The sequence below is a fragment of the Mustela lutreola genome, chromosome 10 (genome assembly GCF_030435805.1).
Source record: "Mustela lutreola isolate mMusLut2 chromosome 10, mMusLut2.pri, whole genome shotgun sequence".
NCBI classification, from domain to species: domain Eukaryota; kingdom Metazoa; phylum Chordata; class Mammalia; order Carnivora; family Mustelidae; genus Mustela; species Mustela lutreola.
Genome location: NC_081299.1, coordinates 23155446 through 23170559, shown reverse-complemented (window position 1 = coordinate 23170559; position 15114 = coordinate 23155446). Strand labels below are relative to the sequence as shown.

The following is a 15114-nucleotide window of genomic DNA, read 5'->3' as shown; positions in this document are numbered from 1 at the left end:
GCAAGCCTGCGGTGCCCATCTGAGAAGATACCACTGTTGCGTCTTCTCCTAATTAGTCACCATTTATGAAGTCTAGTCGTCCGTTAGTCTGTGTGATGTCTCCATATCCTCACAACGACTTCTCGGGGGAAGGATTGCCTTCCCTATTACCATTGAAAAAATAGTCTCAGGGAGGGAAAGTAACTTGAACTAAGTCACAGAGTGGCCATTTGAACCTGAGCTTTGGGGACTCCAAAACTTTTTGTGGGAGCTGTCCCCCTGTTTGTTATGTTAGTAAGATCCCTGGGAATCCAGAGTGGTTGGAGCAGAAGGCCAGGGGTGCAGCAGGGTGACCCCATGTTTTAGGAGGGCATTTCCAGGCAAAGCATCTCCCCAGCCTCACCATGAGCCTGGGCAAGTCTGTCTCGGCCACCTCCTCTGTCCTCTGATGACAGCCTCCTTGCCAGGAACAGATGCCAGCTGAGTTGAGAATATCAAGTGGACCCCAAGCCACCAGGGGGCTCCCCAAGGCCTGGCAGAGTCTGGGTGAAAAGGAGAAGAGTGGAAGTGGGGCAGGAGAAGTGGGAGCAAGGAACAACCTGGGGAGTTTCTCCCCCAAGGTCAGCAGACCACTGGAATCAAAGCAGGAAGGGCCCTTAGAGTTCTGTAGTCCAGTGGTCTCTTCTGTACAGAAAAAGGAGCTTGAGGGTCACTGGGGAAGGTGGCCTGCCCCAGGGCACCCAGGAATCTGTCAGACTCTCAACCAGAATCCACACCTCTTAACTTCCAGGCCAGTACCAGCAGGGAAAGGTGATGGGTTGGTGCCAAGGTGGGACAGGTGGCAGAGAAAAGTGAATGACTGCCCAGCTCTGCCCCCTCCCTGCAGTGTGACCTTGGGCAAGTCACTTCCCTTCTCTGAGCCTCCTGGTCTCTTGCTTGAGAACAAGATCATGATCCCCAGCTCCGCCTTTCTGCCAAGGAGCATCCAGTGGGCGATGAACTTGGAAAGCTCTTTGCAGTCTGTAAGGCCCTGCAGGAGGAGTCACCAACAAGAGGCAGGCTGGCGCCAGGTGGGTGGGTGCCAGCGCTGGGCCTGCAGCTTCCTGGGTCTCTGCCCAAGCTTTGCCATCTGTGTGGTAGCACGAGCACCTCCCGCTCCCCACCTCCCTGCCAGGAAAACGGCTTCTGGGATCTTCTCAACCAGAATCTTCCCTGTCCCTTCCCAGCCATATTCCCTTCTCTCCCCTTCCATTTAAATCAGGACTTTGGGTTGCAAGTGACAAATCACACCTACAAGGAGGGAGAATTAACTTTCAGCGTGGCTAGACCCTCAGACCGAAAACTACATGGCCTGCAGACTCCCCTTGATTGTTCACTCTTCCTCCCTCTCTGTCCCTTTGAGATGGCAAAGATGGCCACCAGCAGCAGCGAGTGACACTGCACCCATTCAGATACACCGGCAGACAGCATCTCTCTCCCGGCTGCTCCGGCAGCTCTCCGGGGTAACTCTCGGGAGCTGGCCACAGGGTGAGCGCCCAGCTCTGACCAGATCCCTGTGTGTCGATTATCTGGTCAGGATTGAGTCGTGAGCCCACTGCTAAAATTAGAAGTGGGCTCAGCCCCACCCAAGCCACAGGGACTGAAGGACTGGGAGGTGGTTTCCAAAACAGAGAGATGGGTTCTGTCAGCACGAGCAGAGGTGTTGGACAGTCCGTAACAATGGATGTCACTGGCACCTTCGTTCTTAATGAATCAGCTGAATCACTGAACCAGGGGCTCCTGGAAAGGGTCGATTGACTGAGTCCTGTATCAGTTCACTTTTGCTGGTAACAGATCATTCTGGAGCAGTCATTTTGAGCTTTTGTTTTGTTTTGTTTTTAAGATTTTATTTATTGATTTGTCAGAGAGGGAGACTGAGCACAAGCAGGAGTGGTGGGTAGAGGGAGAAGCAGGCTCCCTGCTGAACAAGGAGCCCAACGGGAAACTCTATCCCAGGACCCTGGGATCATGACCACAGCTGAGGGCAGGCACTCCACCAACTGAGCCACCCAGGCATCACCTGGAGCAGCCATTTAAAATAATCATTTTATTTAGCTCTTGATTCTGTAGGTCAGCTGGACGATTCTTCTGGTCTGGCTACGTGTTTCTGGTCAGTTGGTAGGTTGGCTAGCGTTGGAATGGTCTAGAATGGCCTCACTCACATGGCTGGCGGGCTGTCATGGGCGGTGGGGAGAGGGCTTGGTTCTCCTCTCCTCCTCCAGCAGGTCACGGGGGCTCTTCCGCCTGGTGTTGTCCGTCTTACAAGTATAGCAACTGGGCAAGCTCTAGGGCACACTCCAGTTTTGCAAAAGATCTTCTCTTGTACTGTGCTGCCTAAAGTCTCACTGGGCAAAGCAAGTCACATGACTCAGCACAGAGTTAGTGGAGAAGGGTGCTGCCACAGAGCACGGAGTCAGGGAGAGAAAGAGCTTGAGGTCAATTTTGCAACACGACAGGTCCCTTGGGGAAGGGGAGTAAAAACAAATCCCTTTCTCTGCAGTGCATGGATTCCACGGGCCAGGGCAGCCTCCAGATAGCAGTGCTTGGAAAAGCGGACTCAGGCCCAGGAACTTTCCTGGGCCCTTGAGGGCGGTGGCTCTGCTCCTGGCCAGGGCTGGGGGAGGCAGACTGGATCCTAACTCCACCTGCTCTCAGCCCCACGTCGGGCAAGGGCAGGTGAGGTGCCAGTGGGGAGGGCCTCTTGGCAGGGAGGAAGATGTTCTGAACCTCAGCTCCCTCCTCCCCTCCCCAAAGTGATGACCAGGGCTCCGTCCCAGTTTGTACCCCCAGACTCGCTTCCATCTCCCCATCTCCCTGTGGTCTGGGAGAGCCGGGACGGCTCTGAGACTTGTGAGCAGTCAGGCCGTGGTGGCTCGTCACCATGGTAAGTGGTGTGACCTGCTGCATGAGGTCCAGGGGGCGTCCCTGTCCTTCCCTTCCAGGCCGTGACCGTGGCCTCAGCCTGCTCTCTCCCACAGGTCGCTGCGCTGGAGCGGCAGATCTTTGACTTCCTGGGCTATCAGTGGGCTCCTATCTTAGCCAACTTCCTGCACATCATGGCAGTCATCCTGGGCATCTTTGGCACCGTGCAGTACCGCTCCCGGTACCTCATTCTGGTATGGCTCCCTCGGCCCCTCCGACACCCCTGATCCCCCAGCCAGAACTGCACTCCCTACCCCCCGCAGTGCCTAGACCCCCGCTCTCTCTTAGCTCCAGCCTATTCCTGATGCTTCTTTGCTCAGCAGAGAGACGAGATTGATATTTTCCCTGAAGGATTTCCTGGGGAAAAATCCAAATATTAACCATCTGTGTCATTTAGTGAGTGCTTGCCATGTGTGAAGCACGCTGCTAAGCAGTTCGCATGTTTCACTTATCTTTACAATAGCCCTGCAAGGGGTATCCTACCGTCTCCATTTCCCAGGTGAGGAAATGAGGCTCAGAAAGGTTGCAAGGCTTCCTAAGGTCACACAGCTAATAAGTGGCAGGATTAGAGCATCAGATCCTGAGTGAAGGCTGCATTAGTAAGTCAGTGGAGGGATGGACTTCATCTTCCTTAGTTTCTCAGGTTGCTTTGAGAAGGCTGGCTTGGCTTTGGTCCTTTGCTGTTCATCGAGAATGTGGTCTGATGGCAAATGGGGCCTTTTTTTTTTTTTAAGATTTTATTTATTTATTTGACAGGGACACAGCAAGAGAGGGAACACAAGCAGGGGGAGTGGGAGAGGGAGAAACAAGCAGGCTCCCTGCTGAGCAAGGAGCCCGATGCAGGGCTCAATCCCAGGACCCTGGGATCATGACCTGAGCCAAAGGCAGACGCTTAACAACTAAGCCACCCAGGGGCCCCACAAGTGGGGCTTAGAGGTCAGTGCCTCCTGTGCTCTGATCCCAGGAGTGGATTGTGTCCCTGGCTCTCTCCTCCTGCTTCCTCTGCCCAAGCCCTGGTTTTTTTTTTTTAAAGATTTATTTATTTATTTATTTGACAGAGAGAGAGATCACAAGTTAGGCAGAGAGGCAGGCAGAGAGAGAGGAGGAAGCAGGCTCCCTGCTGAGCAGAGAGCCCGATGTGGGACTCGATCCCAGGACTCTGAGATCATGACCTGAGCCGAAGGCAGCGGCTTAACCCACTGAGCCACCCAGGCGCCCCATTTTTTTTTTTTTAAAGATTTTATTTATTTATTTGACAGAGAGAAATCACAAGTAGGCAGAGAGGCAGGCAGAGAGAGAGAGGAGGAAGCAGGCTCCCCGCTGAGCAGAGAGCCTGATGCGGGACTCGATCCCAGGACCCTGAGATCATGACCTGAGCCGAAGGCAGCGGCTTAACCCACTGAGCCACCCAGGCGCCCCCAAGCCCTGGTTTTTGATGGTCTCTGTTAAACTCCTGTTTTCAGCTAGGCTCACCCTCCTCCCCAGTTCTTCCTCAGTGACATATTCACATGCCTCTTTGGAGGGAAAAGCCTTCTGAGTCGCCTTATTACACACATGCTTGACGCCTGTGATGACGACAACATGCTTTGCCATTCCTGCCACAGCCCATTCTGGCTCATTCTTGGGCTTTGCCCACCTCCCACAGGTTGAGCTCCCAGAAGCCGGGTCAGCAGCACCCTTCAAAAATTCTGTCTCACCCGGGATGGGAGAGTCCTTCTCTCTGGCTCTCAAGAAGGCCCCAGGCACTCCTACAAGCGTTGCTGTGTGCCGGGAGGCAGCAGCGACATGGCAGGCCCAGGACTTGGGTGGAGACACCCTGCTCCTCTCCAGCATTCCGGAGCCGGGCTGTGTCTCTTCTCCGCAGAGGGCATCGGATTAGCTGCCAGAAGACTGGAGCTTGCGGGGCAGGCCCACCTCTTCCCAGCTGTGTGATCTTGGCAAACTTAAACCTCCTCTCTAGGGCTGACGTTAGTTCTCCTTAGAGGGAGAGCAGTGCCTTCCATGCAGGGCTGTTGTAAGGACAGGACAGATGTAATAATGATTTGTGAACTAAAGTGCTCTCTGCATGAGACAGTGTCATCACTTCCCCTTGCAAAGGTCTCCTCAGTCCCTGAGCTCTGGCTCCATTGACACGCCCCTCCCCACTCCCCCAAGCCCCACCCTGATCCCACCTCTCCTCTCCCCAGTATGCAGCCTGGCTGGTGCTCTGGGTTGGCTGGAATGCCTTTATCATCTGCTTCTACCTGGAGGTTGGACAGCTGTCCCAGGTAAGCCTCAGGCCTGGCAATGCCAGAGGACAGAGCCTGACCTTGCCCATCCCCTAGCCAGGGGCTCCTAGTTTAGTCTGGGGTTTCATCTCTTGAATGAATGATACACACGAATGATCTGTACTCCTCAGACTCTACCCCCACATTTTTTTTTCTGCACTTCTCAGAAACAAATAATGGGACAGATAAGGCTGAGGTGCCGTGAAGATGGGTCAGGTCGCCCTTGATCACAAGCTCAGTAGAAACCAGCCACTTGCAGTGGTCCTGGAAAGTGCCCTGGGGCCCTACACATGTTCAAGGCAAGGGGGTAAAAATACCATGCCCTTTGTACTGCTTAGGCCACAAAGATTTGTGTCCAGTTCTGATCAGTATTTTCAGAAAGGAAAGAGATGAAGTCAACTTAGGGAAATCAAGTGGACCAGGTCCCGTGCAGAACTATGGAAGAAAGGGGACGTTTTTAGATTGTGTAAGAGCAAGTCCAGAGGACACAACTTCTGTTTTTAGTACACAAGAGGGAAAAATATATGAATGGGAGCATTGGCTTTGTAGTTCTGTTAGATCTAAATCCCAGCTCCAACATTTCCAAGCTGTGTGACCCTGGGCATGTGGCTTACCCTCTCTGAGCTTGAGTTTCCCTGTCTGGGAAACTGCTTCATGGGATTGCTTGAGGGGATGAAATGAGATTATACATCTCAGGGCTTGGCACCTGGTCAGAACTCGATGAATATTAGTTAACAGGCTGCAGGAGAGAATGGAGAGATCATGCTGTGGTGAGAACCTCTGATCTAGGGCGGCCTAGATAGGGACACCAAGAACTAGAGAGGATAGGTTTGCCCAGGGCCACACCCAGAGAGCAGTGGAGAGGCTGAACAGGCTGTGAAGGAGTCTGTTTTGAGGATTTCACCCATGGCTGGAAAACTGGACTTAGTCACTGTTAGTTCCTTCACATCTCTGAAACTTTGGGGCTCCTGTGGGTCAGCACTAGCCCTTTCCGCCTCTGGTGGAAGTGTGAGACCTATGTAGTCATCAAGAGCCACCTACTGGCCAAATATAGACTTGCAATAACGGACTCCCTCCGTACCCTTCAAATCAAGGAGAGGAGACTGCTTCAACAGTCCAGGTGTGAAGTAGATCTTATATAAAGAAACTTTATATAAGAGTTTCCTGGGGCCTGAAGAAGATGCCCCCACCCCCACCCCTGGCCCCAGCTCAGTATCCTAGGCCCCTCTGCCCCCAGGACCGGGACTTCATCATGACCTTCAACACATCCCTGCACCGCTCCTGGTGGATGGAGAATGGGCCAGGCTGCCTGGTGACACCTGTCCTGAACTCCCGCCTCGCCCTGGAAGACCACCATGTCATCTCTGTCACCGGCTGCCTGCTTGACTACCCCTACATCGAAGCACTCAGCAGTGCCCTGCAGATCTTCCTGGCTGTGAGTCCTCCTGTTCCCCCAGCCCACACACTCCCAGAGGTGAAGTCCACCCCAACCCCTTTGTTTAGCTCTAGTTAAGAAAGGGAGAACCTGGATCTTCCAACCTGCCTGTGCTTCTGTCTGGCTCTGCCTCGGTATCTTGTATCTCCTCCCTTCACCCCTGCCCCAGCTCCCATTCCAAGAGTGAGTGGGTTTAATGACTAGGATGAGTCATCAGACCATGAGTCAACCCAGTCTCCAGTGTATCCACTGTGTGACCTTGGACAAGTCACTTGCCCTCTCCAAGCTTATATGCTTATTCACAGAAAGGCGTGACCACATCAACTGTGTAGAGTTGTGAGACTGAAAGAGTGGCTCCAAGATGATAATATAGTTCCCAGGCTTGCCCTTAGCACTCCACACATCCAAAGCCACAAAATCCTCACTCCTCTTAACCCATCAGTAAAGTATTGCCCAGGTCCAGCTGGGAAAACTGAGGCTCAAAGAGGTAAAATAATGACTTGTCCAAGTCCACTCACAGAACACAGAATGGAACCAGATATGTGTGACTGTAAGGCCCAAGCATTTAACTTGAAGTTGTTATGGTTTGGTGTTCATCCTCGCACGCCCCGCCCCTCCCGTCCTACTGAGCCCGGCCAGGCGCTGGGTGGAGGAAGAGCTTCTGTCTTCTTTCCTTCCACCCCCAGCTCTTTGGCTTCGTGTTCGCCTGCTACGTGAGCAAAGTGTTCCTGGAGGAGGAGGACAGCTGTGAGTGCCAAGCCCCTAGGGAACCGGGATGCCTGGCCACACACCACCCCATGCCTTCAGCACCCTGGACAGAGCCCTGTGCTGCCTAAGAGGCAGGGAGACCTGGGTTGGCCAACTGGCTCCTCTTGGTGGGGGAGAAGAGGTGGCAGGGGTGGTGGGGGTCTGCATAGCCACAACATTCTGGGCTGTGACCCAGACATCCAGGTGCCCAGTGCACGGCTCCAACACTACTCTCCACCCACTCCTCTTAGGTTCTGCCCCTCAGAGGAGCTCCCCGAGGCTCACCCCTACCAAGGAATGTGGGTGCCCAGCCTCGTCCCCTCACTACCTTCCACCCCCACCCCCCAGGTCTTACCCCCTTAAGTAGCTCAAGCCCTGCTCCCTTAAAGGACGGCCCACCCCCGAGGCTCTCTATCTACTTGGGCTTTGGCCCATTCTGGCTGAGCTCCTGCGAGTCTCGCTCTGCTCCCCATAGGTCCAGCAGCAAAGCCCCCCCACCCCAGGCACTGTACAGGGGTCTGACCCCCTCAGATTCTTCCTTTTCAGAACCCAGCCTCCCATAACTCATACCCCACAGGCCTATCCCTAACTATGCACCACTTCCCCTTCCGCAGTTGACTTCATCGGTGGCTTTGACTCCTACGGATACCAGGCGCCCCAGAAGACATCGCATTTACAACTGCAGCCTCTGTACACGTGGGTCACGGCGCCGAGCGGGGCGGGGTGGCGGGACTGAGGCGTTCCTGTAGGGGAGAAAGGGGCAGGGTGGAGCGGAGAGGGCAGCCGGATCTCTCTGCCCCATACTTTCAGCGCCCACTTCCCTAACCTGCCTTTGTTTCCTGCAGGTCCGGGTAGCTTCTGTCCCGCGCCCATCCAGTTGCCACGAGCTTACTGGCTAGCCTGAAGCCGCTGGCGCGAGCTCGGGCCAAAGTAGCAGGCACGCCCCCTGGCGGCTCGCGGATCGACTGCAGCCTGCGTCGGCTGAGTCTGCAGCGGATTTGGACTTGGCCCTTCAGAGCCTGACTCCAGGGATGGGGGCGAGCCGGGCGGGGTAGGGGATCGCGGGGTTTGTATTTTTTTTTATCTCAGCCTTGGCGTGCGCTGGGGCCTCCCTCCCTTCTCCAGCCTCTCCCTTTCGAAACCCTTCACCCCACTTCCGGCCCCCTGTCCAGAGAGAAATGGCATTCGCCCCATCTCACCACACTTTCACCAGCCCTGGGGAGAGTTACTGTGAACTAGAAGCAGGAGTCCTAAGTTCCAGTCGCAGCTCCATCACCAACTGCCTGTGTGACATCTGGCAAGGTCCTTCCTTGCCCTCTCTGGGCCTCAGTTTCCCTCAATTAAAATAACCTCTTAGCAGATAGAGCTCTTTCTAGCCTTTTCATTTGACTCTTAATTCCTGGGGCTAGGCTGGGATTATAATTCCCATTTTGCAGATGTGGAAACTGAGGCCCGGAGAGATGAAGCGATTTGCTTGAGGCCACACAGCTAGGCTTTTGGAGGAGGCAGGCCTTGAACACAGTGTACCTTCTGTAGTTTCAGACTCCAAAACCCAGTGCCTGGTCTCTGAATCCCATTTCCAAGCCCCCATCCAGATGGAACACTCTAGAACTCATGTGATCTACATCACACACACCACCACCACTCGCCAGCGCCTCTCTTGAAGCAATATACCTGTTCTCCTGTTGGGAACCAGATGAACAGAGCCCAGAGCCCTGAGTTCAGCCTGACCCACAGAAAAGCCCTTCTAGACTCGGCCCCTGTCCACCCTGGGCCAACGTTTGAAGGTCATTCCAGTAGGGGAAGGGAGCATATCTCAGCCGCCCCATCCCCTTCCGGGTCCCTGAGGCCGGGTCTGCTGCAGCCATGATCCCCTGTCCCCTCAGCAACTCCACCACCCTCGATGGCTCCATCCACCTCACCCATTGGAGGACCTGTAGTTCCAGAACGGAAGACAGCTGGTCAGCACCTACCGATCACCAGTTTTCAAAGATCACCAGCGTCTATGACCACTCCAGTGTCTAAGAGAAACCTCTAACAAGCCCAGAAGGAGTTGTGAAGAGGCAGACTGGGCATGTGGGTCATTGTGAGGGGTGGGGAGGACCAGCACCCTTGAGAGCAAACAGATGAGAGCTCATTCTCCCCATCTCCTTCCACAGACACCCCTGAGGATCTTGCTTCCTGTGTATGGGCCCTAAGTCCAAGGGCAGGAGGGGCAGGCCTCAGCTTCCCAGTCTGTGAAACAGGAGTGGCCCTGGATAAGGAGGGAGGGCAGAAGGCATGGGGGAACTGGAGGGAAACGCATGGTTTGTATGCCTGAGCCCATCCACGGCGACCCCTCCTCTCCTCGCTCTCTACCCTCTGATCTAGCCTTCCTTACATCTAAGGCCAAAGTATCTGGAGCTAGGACCCCATCCTGCCATCCCCTCTGCAGTGCTGTGCCAAGGAGCCAGCCCCAGGAGTTCCACAGGCCACCCCGGGCACTGAGGTCCCCTATGGTCTACCCAGGTTGCTAGGAGTTCCGCTCAAGAAGGGGGCAGCTCTCTTCGGGCCTGGCTGCTATCCTGCTTCCAGGCCAACTCCTGCCTCCAGCCCTCTCCTCCCACTCCCCACTCCCCAGCCTCCTTTCTACTCAACGGGTTTAGCCACTGGTGCTTTGAAGCCTTTTGTTTTTATAAGATGATTTTTGCAAGGGACTGACTTCTTTTCCCACTGGGACCTTGCAAGGCAGGGAGCGCTCCCTGGTTTCTGTGCAGGTGGGTTCATTAAAGATGGTGTTTTCTTCTCTATCATCCTGTCCTGCCCTGTGAGTCACCAGGGTCCCTGCTTGAGGGTGAGCAGAGGTCCCTGCCATTATCATTCCTGGGGCCCTGGCCTGTGCTTTTGAAAGTCACCCTCACTTTCCTCATCCATAAAATGCAGAGATGGGGCTCAATCAGTGGGTTCCCAAACCTGGCTCACAATCCCTTAGAGAGTCTCTATGTATTTTTCTGATTAAGTTGAGTATAAGTTGATGCTTCCAAATATCCTTTGCATCTCAAGTCTGCCCTATTCCTTTCAGTTCAGTTCCTGACTTAGAATGAGTGGCAGAAAGTGCTTTATTTTTTTTTTTAAGATTTTATTTATTTATTTGACAGAGAGAGAGAGAGAGAGAGGAGGAAGCAGGCTCCCTGCTGAGCAGAGAGCCCGATGCGGGACTCGATCCCAGGACCCTGAGATCATGACCTGAGCCGAAGGCAGCGGCTTAACCCACTGAGCCACCCAGGCGCCCCAGAAAGTGCTTTAGACACAGAGTCCTGGGACAGCCTGGATCTTTTCTGGCAACACAGCCAGAATTGGTATTTTGAATACTCAAAATTTTATTTACTTTTGTGATTAGATAGTAGGTATATATGGTACAGAATTCAGAAAGTTCCAGGAGTTTATGTCTTTTTACCTATTTTTCATATCTTTCCAAAGACAGACAATTCTTTGTCAGCTGACATATTTTTTTCCCTTTTCACACAAATGGCAACATGCTCTACTTAATCTTCAACTTCCTCCTTAACTCTGAACCTTGGAAATCTTCTCCCGAGAATACATGTGGAGTTGCCTCCCATTGTGATTTGGTAGAATTAGGACTTGCGTGAAGATTCCCAGGTAATCCCGAAACAGAGGTTCTACAAAGATGCCCTAGGTTCATCACGCAAACCTCTGTGGACCCCTCTTGGTCATGGAGGTTGGAGGAAAAATCAGTCACAGACACCGTCTTCAAGGATTTTATGGTTTAGTGGGGAGCCCACAGGATGGGACCACAGAAGGGTGAATGCTGCTGGCAGGGGGTCAGTGCTGAGGACAGGCCAGAGTGAAAGGCTTTTATTAATAAGAGATCAGGTGAGAGGTCACCTGAGTGTCCTGGACAGGGCCACCAGCATGAGCACAGATGTGGAAGTAGGGGAACATGTGTCGGGGGAGGGGAAGGATAGCCTGGGACAGACTGACTGGAGGAAACTTTGATGGAGAATGTGTTAGTTTCCCATTGCTGCCATAGATTACACATTAGTATCTTTTTTTTTTTTTTTTAAGATTTTATAAATACGTTTGAGAGAGAGACAGCAGGAGCAGGGGGTGAGGCCCATGTGGGGCTCAATCCCAGGACCTGGGATCATGACCTGAGCTGAAGGCAGACACTTAACCGTATGAGCCCCCCAGACGCCCCCACAACATTAGTGTCTTAATACAAATTTATTGTCTTACAGTTCAGTAGAGGTTGGGCATGGGAGTCTTACTGGGGTAAAATCAAATGTCTGGAGGGTTGCATTTCTTTCCAGATGGTCTAGGGCAGAATCCATGTCCTTGCCATTTCTAGCTTCTAGAGCCTACCCCTATTTCTTGTCTTATGCCTCTTCCTCCATCTTCAAAGCCAGCAATTTCCTATCTCTCTGACCCTCCTTCCCTTGTCACATCTTTACCCACAGCCATGAAAGTTTCTCCACTTTTAAGGGCTCATGTCATTAGGTTGGGCTCAACCAGATAACCCGGGATAATCTCCCCATCTCAAAGTCCCTTTTGCCTTGTAACCATTCACACATTCCAGAGGTTAGAACCTAGACACCCTTGGGAGACATTGTTCTGCCTTCCTGGATAGGAGTTTTATCCAGGTTATAGCAGCCTTGATGTCAAATCAGAGCGCATTGGCCTGAGTGATGTAGATGGGAGCTACTGAAGGATTTTGAGCAGAAGCTGCTCCGTTAGAGCTGTCTTTATGGGAGAAGATATTTGCAAATGACATATCTAATAAAGGATTAGTATCCAAAATACATAAAGAACTTATAAAACTCAACACCCCCAAAAAATAGTTAATCCAGTTTAAAAATGGGCAGAAGACATGAGTAGACATTTTTCTAAAAAAAGACCTAGAGATACATGAAAAGATGCTCAACATCATTCATCATCAGGGAACTACAGACCCAAACTGCAATGAGATACCACTTTACGCCAGTCAGAAGGGCTAAAATTAACACAGGAAGCAACAGGTGTTGGAGAGGATGTGGAGAAGGGGAACCCTTTTACACTGTTGGTGGGAATGCAAGCTGGTGCAACCACTCTGGAAAACAGTGTGGAGGTTCCTCAGAAAGTGCAAAAAAGAACTACCCTATAACCCAGCAGTTGCACTACTAGGTATCCATCCAAAGGATACAAAAGTATGGAAGTTTTTAGCAGCAATGTCCACAACAGCCAAATTATGGAACGAGCCCAAATATCCAACAACTGGTGAATGATAAAGAAGATGCAGTGTCTACATACAATGAAATACTACTCAGCCGTAAAAAAGAGTGGAATTCTTGTCATTTGCAACAACACACATGGAGCTAGAGAGTATAATGCTGAGTGAAAGAAGTCAGAGAAAGACAAATACTGTACGATTCCATTCATGTGTGGAATTTAAGAAACGTTAGAGCTGTCCTTTAGCAAGAACTGGCAGGGCTGGAAGCGTGGGGTGGAGGAGAAAGGCAGAGAGCAGTGTTTTATCTGGAAGAGGCCTCAGATTTCTCCCAAGCCTCCATAGATGTGTGTTCTGGGGATCTGGCTGTGACCACGAGCTCTGTGTAAACTTGGGAGCATAATGATCAGCATGGACTGCAGGAGGCATACCTAGGTCCAAATTCATGACTCTGGAGCCAGGTGAGCTGGTGTTCCTACAAAGCCCAGTGATGATCCCCCAGCCCCTGCCACCCTGGGGCCACCTCCCAGCGATCTCCACACACTAGAATAATGTAGGTAGGACGGGCCATCTTCCAGTAACTGCTGAATCACAAAGGGACTCCAAGTGTTCTTTAAAATGAGAATATGAATTCCCTAAGGTACATTTCACAAGCGCACGTGTCTACTGGGACTCAGAGACACACTAGTGTTTTCTTTAATGCACTGGAATTGGATCTTGCAGTTTCTTAAACAGATTAGGAATGTGGCGGGGGCTGACAGCAAAACCCCATTGCTTTACAGGATTCACTACTCCACAGGCTGCTGGCCCAGGGCTGTGTTTCTAGTTTCCAGAGCATAAGAATCCCTTAACATCCAAATTCCTGATCCTGAGCCAAAATGTACTGAACCCAAACATCTCCCAGGCAGTGACAGGAAAACTATTTTTTTTTTTTTGCAACCCCCCGCCCCCACTCCACCCTGTAATCCAGGCTCAGGAAATCCTAGGCCTGGGTAAAGAGGCATTTGGACATTTTTAGAACTCCCCCTCCTCCAATGTCATGGAGGGTCCCCTGAATTATACCTGCCAGCTATATCATACCAGAGCTAGACTTGAAGACTCTCTCCCCTAAGCTCGAGTTTGTTACTGACAATCTTACAGTGCGTGCGTGTGTGAGTGTAGTATATTAGTCATTTTAAAGGCTGTGGTCTACTCCTGAATTTAAACATCTGCCTAACTTTCCCTCTAGGTTAGTTTGGGCAGAGACAGGTTCAAGCCCTGCCTTCCCCTCCCTCAGCCTCAGTCACCTGGAGGAGGAGGTGAGGGCAGCGCCACGTGGTCCCACTGCCACCTGAGCTGGGGACCACACCCTGCCCTAAGCCTCCAGCAGTGACTCAGCAGTTCCACTCCGAGTCTGCCCTGGAATTGGACTGGGCAGGCCCAGGCAGGCTGGAGCAGCAGAGAGAGCCCTGTGCCGGGCATCTAGGACTTACATCCTAGTTCTTCCTCTGCCCTGCACCCACCCAGGGCCCTGGGGCAGCTCCTCCACCTTTGGCCTTGGTGACTTCATGGGTGAAATGAGAGGGCTGGACTTCAAATGATATTCCTGGGTTTCTTCAACCTGCTAACACTCTGGAACAGGGCTTCTCAACCCAAACTGTACTCAGGATGCCCCCCCCCCCTTTTTTTGGAATATTTTATTTATTTATTTGAGAGAGAATGAGTGAGAGAGAACATGAGAGAGGAGAAGGTCAGAGGGAGAAGCAGACTCCCCAAGGAGCTGGGAGCCCCATGCAGGACTCGATCCTGGAAGTCCAGGATCATGACCTGAGCCAAAGGCAGCTGCTCAACCAACTGAGCCACCCAGGTGCCCAGGCTGCCCTTTTTTTTTTTTTTTTTTTTTTTATTCAACATGTTTTTTTTTTTTTTTTAAGATTTTATTTATTTATTTGTCAGAGAGAAAGCGAGCGAGATCGAGCACAGGCAGACAGAGTGGAAGGCAGAGTCAGAGGGAGAAGCAGGCTCCCTGCGGAGCAAGGAGCCCGATGTGGGACTTGATCCCAGGACGCTGGGATCATGACCTGAGCCGAAGGCAGCTGCTTAACCAACTGAGCCACCCAGGCGTCCCAGCCCTTTTTTAACATACAGATTTCTGACTCCACTTGCATACCAGGTTCTAATTCACTGGGATCCAAGCATCTGAATTCACCCTTGAATATGTACGAACCACCTACTATGTGCCAGGAATTGGGAATATAGCAGTGAACAAAGCAAGAAGTAATCTCCCCCTCTGGGGAGGGTATGTATTGGGAGAAGACACACCTAAATAAACCAGCAAAAATACGCTCGATCGGAGGTGTCCCAGAGCAAAATGGTAGGGAAGAGAAATAACAGACCTGAAGAAGGTTAGGGTAGAAAGCAAAGAGAACAGCAAGTACAAAGGCACTGAGGTGGGAGCATGCCTGAATAAGGAAGCCAGTGTGGTTCAACGCATGGGAAGGGGAGAGTGGCCGAAGATAAGTCACAGAAGCGGGTGGGAGGTG

General features: G+C 52.1%; 1 protein-coding gene across 3 annotated transcripts in view; it reads left to right on the top strand.

Annotated features, from left to right (window-relative positions):
* NKAIN1 (sodium/potassium transporting ATPase interacting 1) overlaps positions 1–10178 on the top strand; it is a 41067-nt gene extending 30889 nt beyond the window's left edge. Inside the window, exons 2-7 of one of the 3 annotated variants that reach the window (XM_059137416.1) lie at positions 2997–3134; positions 5127–5207; positions 6445–6642; positions 7329–7389; positions 8004–8085; positions 8235–10178. In XM_059137416.1, the coding sequence (XP_058993399.1) occupies positions 2997–3134; positions 5127–5207; positions 6445–6642; positions 7329–7389; positions 8004–8085; positions 8235–8244 (570 nt within the window). In that variant the 3' untranslated portion in view covers positions 8245–10178. The remainder of the gene's footprint in view (positions 1–2996; positions 3135–5126; positions 5208–6444; positions 6643–7328; positions 7390–8003; positions 8086–8234) is intronic. The other 2 variants (XM_059137417.1, XM_059137418.1) reach the window with 2 other exon arrangements.
* The last annotated feature ends 4936 nt before the right edge of the window (positions 10179–15114 follow it).